Genomic DNA, 22,501 nt, shown 5'->3' on the forward strand with positions numbered 1-22,501 from the left:
ATGTCATTATATACCTACATATTTATTGCTGTCTTGTAATGTGTGAAGATCATATATTTATTCATTGCATAAAATCTTGTTGACGGGTGAAAAACACAACTTATTGCAACACAAAGTTATGTGCATGGTGGGAAATAACAGATGGTTACAATTATGGTATCCTGCACACCAAATGGCTATCTTAGTATCTGAGAATATTACACATTTCCATAAATGGAAGCAACAGATATGTATCTCAAAGATGGACTGCACTCTTAGAATATACATAAAACATGCTTTATTTTGATTATTTTATCATGCATGGACATGTTTTCAATATGAATATCCACTACAATACTGGAACAGGCTCTAACAAGAACCAGATAATTTAAAACAGAAACTGACAAAAGCCACTGGACAACACATAAATTTACAGGTCAGAGGACATGGAAATCAAATTATTGTTTCAGGATATTCTTTACGAAAGTGAAGTGTTTCACTTTACACTTTACAAATAAACATAGCACCAAACAATATTTCCAGTAATAAGCTGTTCTGAACTTACAGCTACTAGGTCTTTATTTTACAAGAGTGTAGCTAAAACTTAATACTGAAAGGAACAAAAATTGCACATTATTTTACAACTTCTCTAGTAGCTTTATTATTAAATGTCATTACCTTTCTAAACGTTAATGTCTTGTTTATATATATATTTTGCACACTTGTAACGTCTTACTGATTAACAATAAAGAACTCGAGAGAAACTAAAACCTCATAGCATTGATAAAACATTCCTATTCTAACAGTTGAGCTTTTACACGAGCCAAGTGAAGTGCAAAGTAACACAATAAAGAGGTATTTGAAAGAATATCTTAAACATTACTCAACTATATGATCTTCATAGTGAAAAAGACAAATTATGCACAGTATAACAATCCATTTTAAAATAAAACACTCAAACTGGTACAAAAAGTCTAACAGTGAAAATATCACTGTAAAAGAAAGGGTAGTATGTAACTAGAAAACTGAATTCTTTGAAAAAATATAATTTTATGCACTTCCAAAAACTTCATTATTTCAAAAGTATTAAGCTTATTTATTTCTTATTCACTCTAAATATATCAACAGTGATTTAACTTACCATTTGGAGATGTAAGTTAATAAAATGCAGAATTTTCAATTACTTGAAGGTATAGTTATTTTCATACTTAATCTAATTTTCTCTTCAAAATAGTTGCCAAACTTTATTACATTCTTTCACGAGTCAATATTGACTTTGTAAAAACAAAAACAGTGAATGATTAAAATGCTTCAAAATTTAAAAGAATAATTTTTTGAATTCTGTACAGCAGCACAATAGCGACATCAGCAAACTTAATGTTCATATAAGCACACACTGTTACAAGGTAACATGAACACTGAAGCACAGCATAGTACATATTAGTGAACTACAGGTTTGCTCTTTCTGATAACTTCAACACAAAACTTTCATCACCACAATTGCACATGTATTTCAAAGTGTTAAAGGTTTAACCTACACTTCTTTGTGTAATAAATAAACTGAAAAAAAAAAGCTAAATAAAAGTTAAATTATGGCAAAATTCCATTATTTCAGCCACAGAATTTAACCTTTTTTCAGGATGTTCAAACTGATAACTTGCAATTATCGAGTGCATATAAGCAATCTAACTCATGAACAAATTCAGTTATTGCTTCAATCAAAGAGCATTATTTATGTGACCCAAGTATTTCATTTAATTCATTATTTTAAGTCAAACTAGTTGAAAGACATAATCTTAGAAAACAAGTTGTGTCATTGCTTAGGTTCTTGATTTCATGAAGGCCAAATAAAAAAATAAAAGTGGTTCTGGTTAACCAATTTACCAAAAACTAAAAATCTGCATGTCTTTAAGGCTGAAACAAAGATTTCTGACCTCAAACTTTCAATGTGTAAACACTGCCAAACCATGGGTGCTGCTATGTTTTCAACATTTTGGAATTATTGCACAGCTTTTCATGCAGCATTTTCAAAATAAAAGATGATGGAAGCTGTGTTTTGATTTGTTAATGTTCCTCCAGTACTGTAGCCAGTCACAAGACCTATTTCATTCACAGCTTGAATATGATGACCATACTTCCATTTCTGAATGTGAGGATTCTTAAAACTCATGGTATTCCTGGTTTAAACAGTATTTGTAGAAATGGTTACTGATGTATACGTAAATATTTAACCACAAAGGTTTCCACCCAAAATTAAAGGGGAAATAACACAGTGCCATGAGTTCTACACACAGAATTCATATAAAACTTTGAGTTAAAATGCTAAAATACAGCACTTCCTACAAAACCAGGGATTCATTAAAATCCTGTTTCAAATAAAGCGAGAAGCCACTGAAAAAAATATATAAACCTAGAATTTACTTTTGATAGATCTTTACATGTAAACATTGTTTGTTTGTTTGTTTTGAATCTCGCGCAAAGCTACACGAGGGCTATCTGCACTAGCCGTCCCTAATTTAGCAGTGTAAGACTAGAGGGAAGGCAGCTAGTCATCACCACCCACTGCCAACTCTTGGGCTACTCTTTTACCAACAAATAGTGGGATTGACTGTCACATTATAATGCCCCCACGGCTGAAAGGGCGAGCATGTTTGGTTTGACGGGGATTCGAACCCACGACCCACAGATTGCGAGTCGAGTGCCCTAACCACCTGGCCATGCCGGGCCCGTGTAAACATTGAACTGAAATGAAGTGTGTATTTCTGGAAATAATATAGTGTCAGGAAAAAAATTAAATTTTTACACTTTCATGTGAGAAAAAAAAAAAAAGTTACCTCTTCTTTATTTTTTTCTTTTATCCGTAACCAGAACCACACTTATTTTATTTATCCCAACTTTTTTAATCGACACTGTAGTTATTTTATTAAGGTAAAGAACAAAAAACATTACTGAATTAAAAACAAAATCATCTCTGTTGTGTTCAAAACTATCAACAACAAATCATAGTTAACAATAATAGCTTATCAAAAAAGTACACTAACATACCTATAGTGATAGCTAAAATCGCAAGATTAAAATAAACACAGTGCGTCTACAACCAAACCAAACTTTGCACTTTAGACAATATACCTACTCATCTACATTTATCAAAGCTTATAGTCAAGAATAAAACATTAAAATAATTTAGAATACAAGCACATTACCATTCAAAATCTATGTTAAAATCTACTTGTCAAGGTATCAAAAAGAGAATATTACAAACACCTGATTGCTTAAACCTTTCACATCAATTAGAATATGGATTTGAACTATAAAAATCATAGAGGTTGGCATTAAAATTTGAGAAAAAAACAACAACAACAGAGACAGGGAGTGGTATAATGTTGGAATGCAACTACAAAGAATGAGAAGGATGTTGGCTTTCACTCACAAAGAGAAATTTAATTCTTTTTCAACTTCTGACCAAGGATATTCTTTAGCTGCTGTGCTCTTTGGCTGATGAACTTCTGGATAATTCCTTGATGCTTCAGACCAGGCATCATCACAATTGCTAACACTAAAAATATGCAGGTAAACATTAACTGACAGAAAAAAATTTACTAAATTATAATTGTTTCACTCTAACATTGGACTTCTGAATAGTAAAGCTTAGCATTTTTGATCTCGAGAATAATTCAATAAGATTCCTCTAATATAATTGTGTGGAACTTTCTTAGAACTTCTAAGAGCAATTCTGCAATCTCGTAGAAGTCTTTTTTTTTATGTGAAAAGTTGAGTTTCACATATTTTATTGTCAGAACCTATAGATCAATCAACATCTAATACAATTTACTAATGTTACTTCATTTCCACACTGCATTTATCCTACCTTTTGTATTTAGATTGTCACTCAGATGAGATCTGCTTCTACCATTTCTGTAGTAAATTCCTGGGAAACCAATGCAGATCATTCTTCATGCAAGCATACACATTATGAAAGAGAAGTTTGAGTCACCCAGTAGAAAATGGAGCATGCAACTCCTCCACTGCTGACTTCTTATATCTGTAAAAACCCAAAACTAGGTATGATTTACAAAAAGGCCTACTGCAATCAATACAGCAGCACATGGGCCTCATCTAGTATCAAACAATGCAGAATTTAGGAGATAAGATCTATTTTTCCAAAGCTGAACAATCCACATGGAAAAAAAAGCTATTTTCATTGACTGGATGTATTTCATCACACTGATAAACTGAAGACAGAAAAAAAAGTAGATGTTCCAAGATAGAAATCACAAAAGTGTGAAAGAGAGCTTGGATAGAGCCCACAACATCAAGTTAAAACCACAGTCACATAAAAAAACTTTCACAATTCCATAACAAGGGTCTCTTCCACCCAATGAAAAGTGAAAGAGTAAGCCAAAGCTTTCCTGTAATACTGAAAAATTGAAATAAAACATTTTTTTAGATATAGCTGAATGGAAATCAATAAAAGGAACAACTTTATAATGTTGGCAAGAAATGGCTTCTTCTTGCCTCGATGGGTAAACTATTATGAAAGAAAATTCCAATAGCAAGCAGCAGACTGGAGAAGTCAAGCACACAGGTTTAATACTGAGAGTTTCATATTAAAAAAATCCATATACTGGATGGATGTAGAAGATGTCTTCAATCCTGCAAAGATAATCAAGGTCTGAACTGCAAGAATCTCAAACTGATACCAAGATTATTATGCTTCTCCAACCCAGCAAGTATACTGAAGGTCTGAACTGCAAGAATCTCAGAGACAGACATCAAGACTGTTCTTCTCTAGCCTAGAAAGGATACTCAAGGTCTGAACTGTAAGGATCTCAGTGATATATAGATTAACACTGACTGATAAAAAAAGATATCACCAGTACATTGTACTTGAGCAAATCCAGTTTAGAATGTCCACCAATATACAAATTGGGCAATATGCATAGCACCAGTCTTATGCAAAGATATATAATGCAAGTAAAAGTTAATGTGGAAACAGAAACGGGATAACGTATAATTCCAAAATTTGGAAAATGCATTTATCACTGGGCTTACTAAATCCTGGCAGATATAACTAAAAACTAGGGAGTGAAATGACCATTATGAGGAGAGAATTTTATTTATTTTTAGAAGATGATTTGTCAGGAGATGTAAAACTCCACAAATATAACAAGCTCCAAGGTTAAAGATTGAATGTAGGTGTATAAGAAGACTTTGAAGCTCCAAACACAGCACATCAGATGAAAGGTCGCTCACTCAGTAGGTGTAAATCACATCAGTCTATCATTCATTAATATTAGTTTCACTGATCTTACGATGGTTCCAACGAAGCCTATGCAAAAATTCTAAATGGCTCACAGAGCTTGAAGATTTACACGCATCGTAATTCTGCTGAAACTTGCAAAGCCTGAAGCCCAGGAGTGACCAAAATCACCACAAGAGTGTGAAAAAATAAACAAAATCTTGGTAGTGAAAGTTGCAGGAGAGCTGTGTTGTACCTGACCAACTACCGAGACAAGACAGATTGGGTGTCAGGCAACAGAAACACAGGATAATAGCTGTTGTAAAAATTTTCACTGTAGACTCAAGTCCCATACAAAAGTTAAATTTTTAAAATATTCTATATCTCTAATTAAGTTTAGCAGAATTTATCACGGTAATCAGTTATTCTTATAGTAGAAAGCGTAAGTGGACTTCACAAAATGTCAAGAGAAAATGTTATATTTTGAAAGATAGGTACAGGTATCATAATGCAACAAAGTAATGACTGGCACAGATTCAAACGAAAGAGGGCATGAGGCATGCAAGACTTTTCACAAGAATAAATACCCATATAAAAATTACAAATAGTGAATTGCAAAGCAGGTAGAGGATGAAGTATTCAAAAAAAGAAAAAACAGAATTCCAAATTCATAACTCTCACTATGTATAGATTAAAAAAGTAAGAGAACAATATGATACAAAAGTATTTTTTAACAACATTTAAATATATCAAATGTGTATCACTGGCTCAAAATATATAGAATGCGGTTTACGGGCCAGAACCCTCCATATATATATAGCTATCATTTGTTTTAGTAAACAGAAATGACTACAGCAGTAAAAAACTAAAGAAATATAGATTTATTGTGGTGTGAATGAGGGTTGAGCCACCCGTCAGTGAACATGTACTTTTACCACTTTTCGTTTTTGACTAAGCCAAAAGTAAATACGTATGAACACATTTACCATTTGCAGTTGAGTTCTATGTATTATACAAGTAGAAACTGCCTATTAGTGAATGACGGTAATCACACTACCATCATTTAAATCTCAAAACACTTGATACACTGTTGAAGAATAGTTGTATAAATGTGCTTAGATAACATCACTTTTAGTAAACCTACACATTTTGATTATAATGAGACAACTCCTACTGTTTAAGGGAGCATGGTGGGCCTAGTGAATGAGTGTTTTTTGTTTGCTGTAAAGCACAAAGTTACAAAAGAGGCTATCTGTACTCTGCTCACTCTGAGTATCAGCGTTATAGGCTCACTGACTTACTGCTAAGCCATTGAGCTTGAGTGAAATAACAGATTTTAATAATTTGAGTATTATAAATAAAAATAGAGAAATCTTTGATATGATAAAAAAACAATGTAATGTGGATATCCATTACTGCATCTTAATCTCACTTTCTGATGTTATAACTAGCTTTTACATTATCCTAGCTTTCTTACCACTGTCTCTCACTAAGCAATGGTAAGCGGATAACTCTTTCCATACGACCAAATAGAGTGCACATTTCATGACATTTTATAGTGTTATACACAAAATTTAATCAAGTAATTTCATTATTAATGTATGTTGATAAACTATACATGAAAACATAGTTAATAATTCAAATTTTTATATTATCTACATTTTAACATCTTAATTTCAAAAAAGAAATATTAAAAAAGAAGCTTAATCTTTATTTCTGTATCATATGACATGTCTGAGCCCTAATTTCTCTATTCAGAATTTTATAACTTCTAAAATAGGCTGCTGCAGTTTAAAACCAATTAGAACATAAAGTACACATAATTGGAACAAGATTTTGAAACTGTATCTCCTATCTTCTTGATTTGCCAAGATTTCAATAAATGTGACAAACCCCTAGAGGAGTTCCTTCCCCACCTCTTGTTTACTAATCAACTCTACATAGTTCATGGATACGTTGATAACCAACAGAAAGAGCAGATTCTCCTCTACATAAATCTTGCAATTCAGTTTCCTGCCATAAGTAATTAATGTAATTAGTTGAAAAGAATTGCTTGGTTTGTGTTGATTAGATTTCGTGTTCTGAATAGTAATGAAATTTTTTAAACGTATTTATAGTTTACATAGAAAGTTGAATAATGACAGTCATTTCAGGACACTTCATTCTAGTGACTGATATACCTTGTGTGTTCTAAAATGCATATTTTGAAAGCCCATGGATTGTTTCCTACACACAAACTTGTGAGAGTCAATAAGGCTTAAGGGTGGCTGTCAAAAATTTCTACTCAAGTGTAAATGTCTCAATTATGCATTGAGTACTATATGTCTTGTTTTTTTGCACATTTTATATATTCACTGATACATACTTTTTAATAAAAATAACTAAAATGTAAAAATTATAAGTTTCTGAGCTTAGCCAAACAAAACTTCGGCAAAATAAAACATCTAAAATTCTACAACCTCGAACACAGAGTGAAACATGACACTCGGACCACACGCTGTTTACATCAACTCTAAGGGAAATAGCTAATGGGTTCCCACTGTGATTCATTGCTTTTGACACAAGAATTACTGCTTCAGTAGGCAAAAAGTACAACAATAAAACCATAAACTTAAAAGAAAACAGATATGAAAAGGTTAGCAGTTGAAATTGCTAAGTGACTCTGAACTTTCTGATCAACATTGCAGTCTGCAGAGGAAAAAAACAGTATTATCCACTTTATTTAATATTTTTTCAACTTTTCATTTCACAATGATAAGTTCTCTACAGTTAGTGTTAGGGTAGAGAAAATAAGAGATAATATATATATAAAGTTCTGTTATAAAAAGCTTTTGATATTCATTTAGGTCTTGGAGGTTATGTAAATGTAATATGAAAACTGTAAGATGAAAAGAAATATTTTTATTCTTAGCATGAAAATCACCTTTCACTTATACTGACACTTTATAGGCTTCAGAAATTCACATACAAATTTTTAGTAAACATACCTCATTAAAAAAATCTGTTTTTTTCTGCGTATAAGACTTTCAATGTTTACTAAAAACTTGCCAAAATTCAGAATTATAGTATGTATAATTCTACAGTTCCAACCCGCAAACACCAGCTGTTAATTGTACATATGATTTTAAAATGCAAGTCAACTAATTATTATCTCTACTCTTAACTGTATTTGATTTTGTTTGTTTGAAATTAAGCACAAAGCTACACAATGGACTATCTGTGCTCTGCCCAATACGGGTATCAAAATCCGGATTTCTAGCATTGTAAATCTGCAGCCATACTGTTGTGCCATTGGGAAACAACTGCACTTGATTTTAGGTAGTTATAAATCAACCAATTACTGATTCAATGTTGTAGACAAACCAACTGTTAGCTGTACTTATTATTGTACACAGTAATTTAACTGATTATGATTTGTAGGTATAATTATTTGAAATTAGGTAACAGATAGGTTAAAACATTGACGAATCTGTATAGTACACCAATGGATTCAAAAATATACTTTGAGAAGTTAATAACACAATCATGAACTTGTTGCATGGTAACTTTTTACAAGCAATATTTCATGCTTTAATAAGAAGTCATTTGGAAATATAAATACTTCTAAGTTTGTAGTTTCTTAATATAACTTGATTAACATACTGTAATGTAATATAATATAAAAAACTTGTCCCACTCAAGGTATGGTGAAGCCTGAATAAATGGGTATCAGAATCTTGATGATAAGAATTAACTTATAATAAATTATTATTGTTAAGAATGGCATAATCTATAATATCATTTAAAGATCCAAATATAATATTAAACATTTGATATAATTTAAGTTGCCATCAGACATCTTTTGGTTATTGATTCAATTTACAAGTTTTATTGGGATATGAATGTGAAGTTTACAGAACTTACCAAGAAAGTAAGTGAGAAGCATACTGTCCACAACATTACCAATCCAGGCCACAACCAACAAGATAACCAGCACACTCACAAAATACTGAAATGTAAACAAAGCCACGGCTGATTAGGATTGTTCTTACAATCATTACATTCATTATGTAATTGTATAGTTGAATTAAGAATATTTATGTGGATAATATAAAAACCATGTATTACTTTTCTTTGATCTTTCCTTTTCTTTGTAACATCAGTGTCCACAAGAAAATATAAAAATACATAATTTATTTTTCTACATAAACTAAGTACCTATGTAAGCAAAAATGTCTATACTAAGTAATTCTAAACAATTTACACAATCTTCCATATTATTTCATCTTTTGTTTACATAAAATAATGGACTACAGAGGTAGGGTATGTTATGTTAAATGAAGTGTTATGAAAAGACATACCCCCCAGGCCAAAGGCAAATGGATATGTGTAGAATTACCATGGGAGGGAGATACAGCCAAATAGTGTAGATAATAATCGACGAAGGACGAGTTCACATTCTGGCCTGAATGATTTCTTCCAATGAACAGTGAAGACGAGCAACTAAAGACACGGTGATATGACAAACTTGATGAGAAGAAATCTAACCTTCCATGGATAATTCTGAATGGATAAGCTGGTTGATAAACCCAACCAGCTAGTGTGACAGGGGATAGGTCACAAGAACATGAATCCCCAAAGGAGCATACGTGTCACATAACACCTTAGGAGGCAAACCTGACAAAGAAGCCAAGGGGGTATCAGAATGGAAGTACAGGTGGGAGATGGAAGGTAATAAAATTGGAGTGAAAGCCAAATGACCTTCCTGGGCATCAGAGGTCTTAGGGAGGAATGACCAGTCTGGACATAGGACAACATAAGAGAAATGGAAAAGGATTCTGGTAACATTAATAGCACAAAAAACCGATCAATGCATCTTCAAGCTAGGAGGAAAAGGAAACACGTAATAAACCATATACCTGATTAACCAGCTGTGTGTATATATATATATATAAATTTAAAAAAAATAAATAAAAAGAAGAAAGGTGGAAGGTGAGATCTCCTGTAGAGATGCAGAGCATGTCTGACCAAAATAAGAAGGTGCTGGAAAAAATGAATCCAATTTTCTTCCCCTTGACTGTATTCATCCCCAGAAAAATTGTCAGGTTGAAAATGAGAAGAAATCACTGGCTAAATGTAGGAATCTAGCTCCCTGCAAATTAACCCTATGACTTTATCTTTTCACTTATAATTTATTTGCCTATTCTGTTCTTTATCTTTGATTATTTATGTCGACACACATCAACAAGTGTCCACAGGCAATTTTACATTAACTTGCGCTGTTACGATTAGCCCTTCCAGCATAATATTTTTTGAACTCATGTCCCAAAGCTGTTTTAGCAATTCAAAGTATAGAATAATTTAGAAAATAATTAAACCTTTCAAATATAAATCTTAAAATACAAATAATACATAATTAACTAAAATATAAAAGTAAAATGTAAATGGAATCTAACTGTCTAACAAACTAATATGTATAAGGCAAGAGAAAATTGCCAAGCTCTATGAACACTGCTCTCAACAATAAACGTAGCCTCATTATAAAGGTGCTGAAAGTAAATCTATACCATATATTTCATGTAAGGACAAATGACCTTGAAGGGGAAATCTGCTTTCTGTTGGTTATAAGTATGCCATTCAACTTAAAACAGTCGCTAAGCAACCCAGCTTCTACTTTGCAAGTGGGTGTGGCATAGCTTGAACTCATGAATGTCTATAATGATTTCCTTTTGAGGCCAGTTCTAGGAACTTGTATCCAGTTACTGGTGAATGAACTGTATTTACATGTAGTTTATTGTCAGCAAGAAAGACATTTTTAACCATAGCTGTTTCTTGTATAAGAAAGTCTAAAATTCAGTTACCATAGCCACTTGCACTTCAAGTGAGAGCAAATGTGAAGTTTTTAATTATTCTTTTAGCAGTTGATACATTGAATAGTGAAGTTATTCTAAGTTACCATATAATTCAGTAACAATAAACAAATGAAAAACAATCAAAACAATTGAATGCAAACAGTAAAACTGTTGAAAAAGGTAACGAAATATCAACAAAGTACAATCATAAATGGTAGTCAGATGCAAAAAACAAATGTCTAAACAGTGCTGTGCCAATTGAGAAAGTGAGGACTGAGCGGGAGAATCAAAGGGAGCTAGCTGCACTAATATAGGTGGCACTATACTTTTGGTGGTGGGTGGTCACATGCTACACATTCCAAAGTGGTGCAGAAATGTGTGGGGTATATAGACTGAGCATTAACATTTTTTAGCAATACTAAGGGGGCAGAAAGAAGATCAAGATAGCTTTGTGTGAGAGGGGTAAGGCTGTATCGGAAGTATATTTGTTGTAGCTGGTTGTATAATATTCTCTTTTCAACTGTACATGAGCATGGATCTAATTAGGCTAAAGTCCATTCTGACTGATTTTTAGTTGCCACATTCATGTGTTCCTATTGAAAATAACTTGCATTAAACTGTACACTTGTTATAACATTGATTATTTATTGGTCAGTAACCTCTGATGATGAACTTAACAAGTATTAAACTTTCTTGTTGAATAGTTTCCTATTGACTGTTACTGCCTCATGTGTAATTTGGAGACAATGTTTTCAGCCCTGTACTGAGTTTTCTTTGGAAAATATGAAGCAACATGCCAATACAATGTCTAAAACTTTCTTTAATAAATTAATATTTTTTTGTCACAATCCTAAATTAATCAAACTAGAAAGAAAAATTCAGTAATTAGACAGTATCACCCTTACAAGTTTGGGCATAGTATCTCGAAGCTGAATGAAGGATGACCAAAGCTCAGAAGTTTGCTGCTTTGTTTGGATGATGGCCTTGCATATTTCTTCATGCTTGTTTTCTTGAGTTTCTGTCCTAAGAAGGTATGTACACAAAAATACGTTCACTGTAAAGATAGTCACCCATTTCAAGAATAAATAAAACCTACCAAACACAAAAACCAAGAGGCATTAATAATTCCTCAAGTTTACAAGCATACTACATAATGATACATTTTTTTTTTGCTATTTTTTACTTAAAGTTCAGATTCTAATAATGATTTGAATCCCAACAGTTCCAAACTAACTTGTACAAACTGTTCTGCATACAGATTATACTACAAAGACTGGCATAAATAAGATGTTAAAATCTGTTAAGTATAATACTTATGACAGATGTCAATTACATAAAGAAATAAGTATTCCTGAGAATGGAACTTGTTTAAAAGTTAGACATTTTTGTTTTAGCCTAACTTGTACATCCAAATTTTCCAAATATATATAGCAACTGCACAACTTTTAGAATTATTATGAATTTAAAAACAACAGTGGAACAGTTATTAAAATGTATGGTGAATTAAGTTCATACTGGATTGTTACAACTAGATTAAATCCCATTGAAAAGGAAAGTCTGTTTATACTATTATAAATAGCCTTGAACTGATCATAAGAAACTCAATTTCTCTCCATTAGTATCTTACAGGAAAGTATGACTGAAAATTTTAGTGTCATTTTGATTTCAATCTTTTCTGCAAGCTTTCTGAACTCTAACAAGCTATTTTCCAAAGCTGTTATGAGTTGACTTAAAACAACATATTTTATTGGTGATGTATTAACTGTTTTGGTATATGTTGTCTCATATTAATGATACATAAATATATCTACATGCAAACTCATACAAATATATTTTGAATTTTAACTTCAAATGAGAAACTGTTTATATATTTTAGTAAAAATGACAGAAAAATGGAGGAAAATAAGATATTCACTTGAACTTATGGAATATAAGTACATTTGCAAGAAAGAAGGAAAAAAAGGATAAGAGTTAAGTAGCAACTTATTTGTACGTTTTGAGAGAATGAACATGAACAAACACTTTACAAGTCATTCCTTACCACTTGGAGGCATCTAAGAATGTGCTACACATGATGGGAACTGCATAGTCAGCTACACATACGACAATCCCAAGCAGGGAGAAAGTGGTGAGTACTGATGGCTCGAAATACCACAGAAGACTATAAAACACACAAAATAAAGATATTTAAATTTGCAACTACCCTTAATATGTCAGCAACAGCCAATAATAACATGAATTACTCCAGCTGTATGAAAAACAATAACATACATTTACAGTTTGGTCAAATTTACTTAAAAAGTAATTTTGATTAAAAATATTTGAAATAGTGGAAAATAAATCATTATTTTTTCTTAACAACATTGGAAAGTAAATGAGGGTCTGGCATAGCCTGGTGGTTAGGGTGTTTGACTCACAATCTGAGGGTTGCGAGTTCAAATCCCTGTCGTATATCATGCTTGTCCTATATGGTTGCCGTCTGGGCCAGCCACCCAGGTGTACAAAATAATGGCTTATACAATTACTAGCTGCCCCCAAACTAGTTGGGATTGAGGATGATATGAAGAAGAAGAATGGAGGGTAAATTACTTCTAATAGTAAATTATTTATGATGATGGGATAGTGCTTTTAAAAGAAGGTGATGGCAATTCTAAAAACAGACATGTGAAAATGTTTCTCTATTTAGAGCTAGATGATTAGTGGAGTGTACTAATCAATTAATTCTTGGGCTCGTTAATCACTTACATTCAACTAATTGAAGATAGTAATAATCAGAAACAAATTTCAATTAGTTTATTGTTTTCATGAGTTGCGACCCTAATCAATTAAACTGAACAATTTTGATTTCATTAAAAATAATTATGAGAAATCATAATGGCAGTATTTCAATTAATCGATTAATTTACTTGACACTAATTGATGTAACCTATGCTCATAAGTAATTTCTTGGTGAAGTAAAGGCCCAACTCTGCCTCTGTCTCATTATCATAAATACTTTATATATCCTTCTTTTTCCATTAACATATCATCTTAAGTAATTTACCCTTTTTGTTCCATGTCCTCATCATTATAACTAATCTATTTAGGATAAACACAAATTCTTCAAAAAACAAGTACTTGAGTTTAATTAACACACATGATCATGAAACCAATATTAGATATTTACTTACACATTGTTCAGTGACACATTTTCCTAGAAAGTGGACATCAAACCTCTTTGAAAATTAGACCAGTTCTTATTTTAGTCTTTTACAATGTTAAGAAGTCTTTTTCTTAAAGTGAGTTCAAAAGACAAGATAAATAACACTCTTTGAAACTTGTGATGCCATAGACAAAAGCCACAATATTTCATGATGCCATTAAGTCTGAAGGTAATTTTTTTTTCTTTCTGTGAATAAATTCAAAGATTAAGATTTTACAGAAAAATAAAATTGTTGATAAATAACAAGTACATTTAATGACAGAAACACCTCACCTTACTTAATTTGAGATAGTTATGACTGAATTTAGTAGATTGTTATAATGGGTGACCCTAGAGGTCAGGCATCTGATGTATCTAGTTTGTACATGTACACTGTTTAAGAAAAAGCCAAGAAAAAACTACAGCTAGGTCACATTATAAATCTTATTTATGTTACTAAGTTCTAATGTGTACTTTAACATATTGTACAGATGGCTAAAAATATTAATAATTCCTCTTCTAGTAGCTTTTACGTTTTTAATCAAAATGTGATTCAAAACCAGAACTAACATGCAACATATGTAATTTCATCTTGGGTTATTGCATATTTTAGTATAAGAAGAGACACTGAAGTTTATTACTTTAAATTTACAAAGCTTGACATATCTTAGATACTTCTTTGCACAGAACAAACAGAAAAGTTTTGTTTTATGTTATTTCAAAGAATAAAGGATATCAATGTTTAAAAACAAAGTTCTTAGAAGTATTTTATTTTGTTTTGCTAGCATTACGCAATACAGCTTTCACTTTTTTTTTTACGTGTATTATTTGATTTTGACTTCTGAACGTCATATGGGCAGAATGAGAATAACACAAGAAAGTATATTCAGATAATACAGTATTTTTATGTTAACACTAGATGTAGTAATTTTTCATTTTCACAACAATGGTGTAATAATGAGATAATATTTTAAAAGTTATTTCTATAACAATGTAACCCCAATTTATATTTGAACGGTCTAAAGATTTTTTCAGTTATTCTATACTTTGAATCACGAAAACAGCTTTTTAATAAACAAGAAATATTGTGTATGTGTGGTAAGGGGGAGGGGATGTCTTGCCAAAGTTAATGTTACATCATCTGCAGGCACTTGTTGTTGTGTGTGGACATAAATAAATAATCAAAGATAAAGAACAGGAGAGGAAAATAAAACATAAAAATTAAACTATAGATGAAAAGATAAAGATGTGAAATTAAGCATGTGACCCAAAGAAGATATTTTTAGATTATTAAAAAAGGAGTTAAAAGGTAGTATGTACATATTTCTATTTCTTAATTTTAAACATTTCATTGCACTGCAAGTTGGTGATAATAGCTAGAGTTAATGTTGTTGTAGAGAACATGGCAAATAAAATATAAAAATTTAGCTTAAAAATGTTTGATATTCATTTAGGAGGTTATAAAGATTATGCAATTGAAATGTGAAAACAGTAAAACCAAAATTAATATTTTTATACTTAACATGAAAATCACTTTGTAGTAGAACTGCATTAAATAAATTTTTTTATTTAAAATAAGTAGAAAAAATCAAAATTAAATATTTTATATTTTGGAAACAACATATTTTTAGGAAAGTTCTTGTTAAATTTCAGACAATTTCATCCACTACTTTTGTTTTTGTATTGAAACATGATGAGAGCAATGTTACCTTCTCTCTGATAGAGAAACCTGGCATCATAGGTTTACGATTCCAGTTGGACAAAGTAATTGGATGAGAGGGACAATAGATAAGGAAGAACTGGAACAAGGTAGAAAGAAAAGGGAAGGGAAAGACAGAACTGTAGCAAAAAAGCAAAAGGTAGTTGAAAAGGCTGCCCAATAGCCTGTGATGGTAGAAACTGATAATTCTTGGTGAAACAACCAGCTCAATAAGGACAAAGGTAGGCAAAAATAGGATGACTTGGTGATAAGAGCAGGGTAAAAGAAGAACTATGCAGTTGGAAAGTGGACAAATCTCATGTGGAAAGATGAAGGGATGAAACTCTCTAGTAAAAGAGAGACATACGAAGTTGGAGCAAGAGTGACCAAAATGGAGATGCAGGTAGAAATGCCCTGGATGCCAGTCGAGAGAAGAGGAAACTAAGACTGATATAGCCAAAAAGATGCTACCAATAGAACCTGACATGGACTGTGAAGAATCAACACCAAGACACATCAGACAAGGTAAAGGAAGGGTTTATATACAGAAAGAGATGAGACAAGTCCTGGAAGAGGGCATCCAAAACCAGCTCAGCTGGGTGAGTTATAGGGGATCAGAAGAGAGGAAGTTTGGTATTGAGCAGAGTGTTTAAGGCATCAATCATTGGTATACCCAACTGGGAACAGATCCAATAAAAGACTTCTGTAGAAAGAATCCTGTCTGCCAACAGGCTGTCAGATGAACCCAATGTGAGTGGGCCCAAAACAGAAAATCCAACATGAGAAAGCAAAGGTCCTTGGTGTGAGTACCACCCTGATGATTGATATGGGGAAACAACCACAGAAATGTTGGCATGGATCATAACCAAGTGATCCACAAGACGAAGAAGGAAATAAAAACATGCCTGAAGGCCTGTCAAGAGTTCTAAAACATTAATGTGGAAGGTCATCTCCATAGGAGACGAAACCACCGAGGATGTGGAGTCATCCAGAGACATTCCCCAACCCATAAGAGTGTGTTGGTGAAGAGACAGAATTCTGAACTAGGGGGAAGGGTGTGGCAATGGGATACTGACTCTAGTGTTGGTGAGAAAAGATAGAAGGACAAGAAACAGGAAAAAAGAGAGAGAGATGTGAAGGGTTAATGGAATTGAGAAACGAGAGTGGACTCAAAAGGATGTGAGAGAGAGAAAAAAAGACAAGAATAGTGTCAGGCAGCCTCAGCCCAAGTCTCCAAAGTGTCAGAAACCCACCTGAAGACTTTAGTGTGATAAAAAGGAGTCAGATGGAGGTCATAGAATAAGAATTGCCAAATGAACATACCTGTAACTATAGGGTTAAATCAAAGTTAAAACAAACTAAAAGGAAACCAAAAACAGTCAACATTGCGAAAAGGGCACCATAATTTTGAAGAGATTAAATATGTTTAAACTTAAATTAAAGAAACACATTATGGTAAGGACAGTGGTGAATGGTTATTGTTGCATGATGTTTACATCATGCACTAGTGGATGTTCATGCCATAACAAATCTTAGGTGGGAGATAAGACTAGTGGGATGTACAAAATTGCAAAGGCAGCTGCTTCAGGAATAGCAATTATGTGAAGAGAGGTAAGTGAACTGTTTTGGAAGATAGGATTCGTACAAGCTGTCTTACTCACAAAAAACATGTTTTAAGATAATATTCAATTAGTTCTACTTACATGTAGGCTATTCGCAAATGAAAGAAGTGAATATAACAATTAGAAACAACTAGTTTTTTTTCTACGTTGTACCAAATTCAAATGGTTTCACAACAGCTTTATTAGTCATATATTTAAATTTAAAGTAAAAATATTATCAGATGGAGAAAGAGTGATTTGGAATATCAAGCTACCACTTTCAGTTAAGTTTAATAAACAAAAAATACAACTTATAAATAACTAAGTTCTTATTCAACAAAGCTAATTTTTAAAATAATAAAATACAAGGTTCATTGGAATGTGTTTCTTCCATACCTTTGAATATACCATTTCAGTGACATTTAATTTTACTTGAAGAGTCATAGAAATAAAATGTTAGGTGATGACTTGCATTTTAATGATGGTTAAGAGATTATAATTTGTACTTGCCAATATGTCTAATCTTTGTTTTCAAAGTACGAAAGCCCACTGGACTCGCATTTTATTCCATATTACAAAGTACAATACAGACACTTAACCCCTGTGGTGGTGCAGTGTGGTATCAACTGTTTTAAAATAGAATTAGTAAGTACATAACAGTATTAGAACACATTTCAAAACAAAGGAAATTTGTGTGTGTCCTTACATGAATATAAGGGTGACGATACCAGTCAGAATTGCAGGGTAATATGACTGCTCCCAGATCAGTGCTGAATATAATGGTTGTAAAACCTGCTTCCATCCATTCAATTTGTTCTTTAGGTTTTTCATTTCTTCTTCAAAGCCCATATCCTGTGTTCCACAAAAATATCAAAACTAATGAAACAATATATGTATGTTATCAAATAATTAAGAGACTAATTAATAATTAATCTATTGGCAACATTTTGATAACTTGTCTTCAATGGCTTATTATTATTTATTTTTGGGAATATTCCAACTCATTCTAATACTCCTTTACTAAATCAAACTGCAATAACAAATAATATTTCATGACCACTAACTTACAGAAATTAATAAAGATTTTCTCATAAAAGATGAAAGTACGAGATGCTAACCCAATCCTCAATTACTAACAAATTTCAAAATATGATAAATATTTTCTTATACTGGATTTGTTTTTGTGTAAACAATATTTATTATCCAATAACAACATATAAAAATAGGTTCAATTTAGTACATTGAAATATTTTCTTATGAACAATCTAAGGATGGGCTAGGCTGACCAATATCCAAACTGAAAAACCAAGACAGCCCAGCACTTAGTTATTACATATCTAAAATAATTTAACTTTTATTGAAATTATTTTACATTTATTGAACTGCTCCACAATATTTCCAAATATATTAACACTAGCATTGTTTTTGAAATAATTTAAAAAACGTTTTTGGATATAGACACAAATGAGCAAAAATAGCTAAATTATACATCAAATAAATCTTTAATTATTCACTTTGTCCAGTTCACCTTAACACAGGCTACTTCATATCTGCATTTATTTAATAATCCATAACACTTTCAAGCTTTTTAAACATATCTTTTGTGAAGAGTGAATGTAATGTAGAATTTACGTTTTTTATTCACTAAACAGTCATAAACTTCAGTACATGACTGTGTAAAGTGTGTCTTTTGATAAACACTGCTTTAACTGACTCCACATTCAGATCTGCACAGAGTTGGGTTTCTCAACACACACACAGGTGGAACTTTCAAGAGGGTTTGATGGCAGGAGAGTACGTTACAATAATGAGCAAGTCAAGTAGGCCTATTATGTTTATGATTCAATATGACTGACAGTTTGATGTCTTTATCATAAAACTGGGACTTTTGTGAGTTCCAACAAACTACCAAAAAAACGGGACTGTCCCGGCGAAACTGGAACATCTGTCACCCTTGGATGTATAAATTTGAAAATTGTTCAATTATTGATTAATTGATTGCCAATAATCATCCAATTATTTTTAAATATATTTCCACCAATTGCCTAATCCTTTTATCAAAGTTCCAACAGATGGAAGCCTTAAATGAATTACCTAAAAGATGGAATGAGATTTTTTATCTTAACTGTTATTAAAGGATCTTATACATTTAGTTAAGAGTATGTATTTGCAATTCATACTTCCAGTTAAATATGGATTTTTTCAACAACATCACAGGCTGAGCATGAGAAACGCTGCTCTTCTCTCTTCTTACTTGACATCTTCATGGATTATTTTGAAAACAAGTTTCAAAAACTGGATGAAAAACCTAATTTAAGTTTACAATATGTTTATGACACACCCACCTTACTTCTTGATGATAATAACTACATTAAACAGCTTCATAAGAAAATAAACTTGGTTCATCCAGACATACAATTCACTTATGAACTAATATGTTATGACCGGAGACCACTTCTCAATGTTTTAGGTACATGATGCCCATGACATAAAGTGATTATGTTTTTCTTGCCATTTCTGGGGACAGCAGACCTTGTAACTTTTAAAAATGCACGAGTGTGATAAGTCGAGGGCCAAAGTTCCGAGGCGTTGTAACAATGGCTGGGGTCTGGGGCTGCCAATATAGTACTAAAATAGACTTGAATTTAGCCAACAAAATTCATGGTAATTAGGCCTAATTAATAATAAGTTATAATAAATGAACTAGTTTACACACTGAATCTGTAACATTTATTGCAATAGCTGACATAATAATGTAATGTAAGATACAACTTTTCTGCAGTATATGCTTATACTCTTGTCCAACGAAGTCACAGAAATCTTTTAGGCATTCTACATGAACAGTGTATATGTGAAAATACCCAAAAATATCTGCAGTTTCATCTGAGATTTCAACAAAAGTAAGGAGTTGTTCTTCACCAGGTTTTCCAAATCATACACCTGAAAATAAAGTACTAAAACTGGTAATAGCTTCACATGCTTATGATTAGAAGTATCACAAGACACCGTAACAAAACTCTCACACTTGAGATCATTTTTCATGCCCATTGGGCATAAACGTTGGTAATGATTGATCCGCACTTTGTTCTTGCACAGGAAAATTTCATGTCTACCAATTTCCTCTGTAAACTTGTTGTACAGTCTATACTGTGAAAACTGTGATTGTGGACAAAAGCATGATAGGCATATGTACCTTCATAAATAGCCAAGTTGTATTCGGCTTTTGACGGCTCCAATTTACAAAAATAGTTTGTCAAATATCCCAACTGAGATTTAGCAAGCAATGCATTCTTGTGTTTCTTTGCTTGTAAATGACCAGTAATCACAGTCCTCCCACCATTCACTATCCAAAAAGTCAAACTAAACATGGTACATTTTACTACAGTTGTATCTTCAAAGTTAACCAGTTGAATAAATGGAAATTCAGCTCTTAATAAGTCACTAAAATTATAATTTCATTCTTTTAAAGCATGCTTAACTTGATTGTAGACTTGAGATAATTTTAATTATACAATAAAACACTGAAGGAAGGCAAAACAATGCTGAACTACTACTGAAGCATAGGTTAAGCATGTGCACATTGTGTGTGTAGCGCACAAGTAAAAAGAACTACATGTACAGTCATCTGGCACCAAATGTTTAAGAAAAAAGGTTGATATTGTAATGATATAATGTAAGTTGTATGTTATGGTATACTGCCACTATTATAATATTAATGTCAATGTATTATATCCAGAGAATATACATTACTGTTGTGACACCACTAACTCATGTTGTTGTAAATATTATTACAGAGATGAGAGAGGGAGACTCATTATGATACAATTTACAATTTATTACAAAGAATTTACAATTTATATTCAAACTTTCTACTAACTGAATTGATAAAATATTTATTAGACCAAAATAAATATAAATTTCAAATTGCATGGATTTATTTACGAAATCAGTCCAGGACATAAGTCTTATTTCTGGGACAGTCCCCAAAAATGAGGGGACGATTGGTCAACTTACCATGATAAGTTATGCACAGATATCATAAACCAGAAAGTGTGAGCCTATTTCCACACAATACATTTATACATCTTCATTCTCAGAAGATCGGCATAAACAAAACTTGTATTTGGTTTATTTCAAACATTTGTTCCAATGAAGAGGGTATTCATAATAAATTGAACTTCCTCAAAATGTGGTTGTTTCCCAAGGATTTAAACACATCTTCATTCTTAATAGAGGTAACATATGTAAATCGCAATTAATCACGTATTTTAGGTCGGAAAAACATGAGTATATTTTCTCACAAAAAAGTGGCCGTTAGTGTTATTGTTAAAAGTCTAAATATAACTCTGCTAGTGTTACTACTCTTTTATCTCAGCTAAACAGCAGATAAATTGAATTTTTTTCTCTTTTGTATATATACCAATGCTCGTATAACTAGTATAAGTATAATATAAAGCTCAAGAGTCTCACGCGAAATCAGTTTTTAGTTTTACTCCTCTTTTATTTTTGAAATGTACTATTTAGTATTTAGTTACCAAATTTCCATATCCCAAGGGCTAAACTTTATACTTATTAAAAACAACTGTGATCACCTATCCTTCTAAGGTGTAGTATGTTTTATAAGTTTAAAAGAGAAAAATCAAAAGAAATAAAACTGCATGTTATATTAAATTACCGGATTATTACTAACAGCAGCTTTCCGATAAATAGATTCGGTTGCGCTTGTTGTCGTGCTTTCTGCTTCGTCCACCATGTTGTTGTCCTCTGACAAGAACAGGTCGATAGGTCGAAATATGTGATAATAACAAATATAAACTGAAATACGTACGTTTATAATAATAATTTATTTTCGATTTTATAAGAAAAATATTATGCATGAATGAATAACTATTACAATATCCGAAAATAAAAATTTTGTAGTGTCCTGCTCTCGAGATTATCTTTGGAAAATTCGAAGCATGATTCGTTGAA

At 32.1% G+C, this 22,501-nt stretch overlaps 1 protein-coding gene across 4 annotated transcripts; it reads right to left on the bottom strand.

The window, feature by feature from the left end:
* Positions 1-2,593: 2,593 nt before the first annotated feature.
* LOC106468928 (ADP-ribosylation factor-like protein 6-interacting protein 1) lies at positions 2,594-22,332 on the bottom strand. Of its 4 annotated transcripts, none has more exons than XM_013929380.2 (6): positions 22,221-22,284; positions 18,237-18,382; positions 13,091-13,210; positions 11,955-12,072; positions 9,122-9,206; positions 2,594-3,535 (listed from the first exon to the last, which is right to left on the bottom strand). In XM_013929380.2, exons 1-6 carry the CDS (start codon positions 22,281-22,283, stop codon positions 3,420-3,422), a joined length of 648 nt encoding a protein of 215 aa, XP_013784834.2. In that variant the 5' UTR covers position 22,284; the 3' UTR covers positions 2,594-3,419. The 4 variants fall into 4 exon arrangements, with proteins under 4 accessions (XP_013784834.2, XP_013784833.2, XP_022253036.1 ...); XM_013929379.2 differs by having other exon boundaries at positions 2,595-3,535; positions 22,206-22,332; XM_022397328.1 differs by lacking the exon at positions 22,221-22,284 and adding an exon at positions 22,066-22,175 and having other exon boundaries at positions 2,595-3,535.
* Between the last annotated feature and the right edge of the window lie 169 nt (positions 22,333-22,501).

Source organism: Limulus polyphemus, unplaced genomic scaffold, assembly GCF_000517525.1.
Source record: "Limulus polyphemus unplaced genomic scaffold, Limulus_polyphemus-2.1.2 Scaffold3224, whole genome shotgun sequence".
NCBI lineage: Eukaryota > Metazoa > Arthropoda > Merostomata > Xiphosura > Limulidae > Limulus > Limulus polyphemus.

Bases quoted from the DNA above. Each gene is read 5' to 3' on its own strand.
- LOC106468928 (XM_013929379.2), bottom strand. From the start codon at position 22,283: ATGGTGGACGAAGCAGAAAGCACGACAACAAGCGCAACCGAATCTATT. The intron at 18,383-22,205 runs GTAATTTAATAT...TGTGGAACACAG, and splicing joins CTGCTGTTAGTAATAATCCG to GATATGGGCTTTGAAGAAGA. The intron at 13,211-18,236 runs GTAAGGACACAC...TGTGTTTTATAG, and splicing joins ATCGTCACCCTTATATTCAT to TCTTCTGTGGTATTTCGAGC.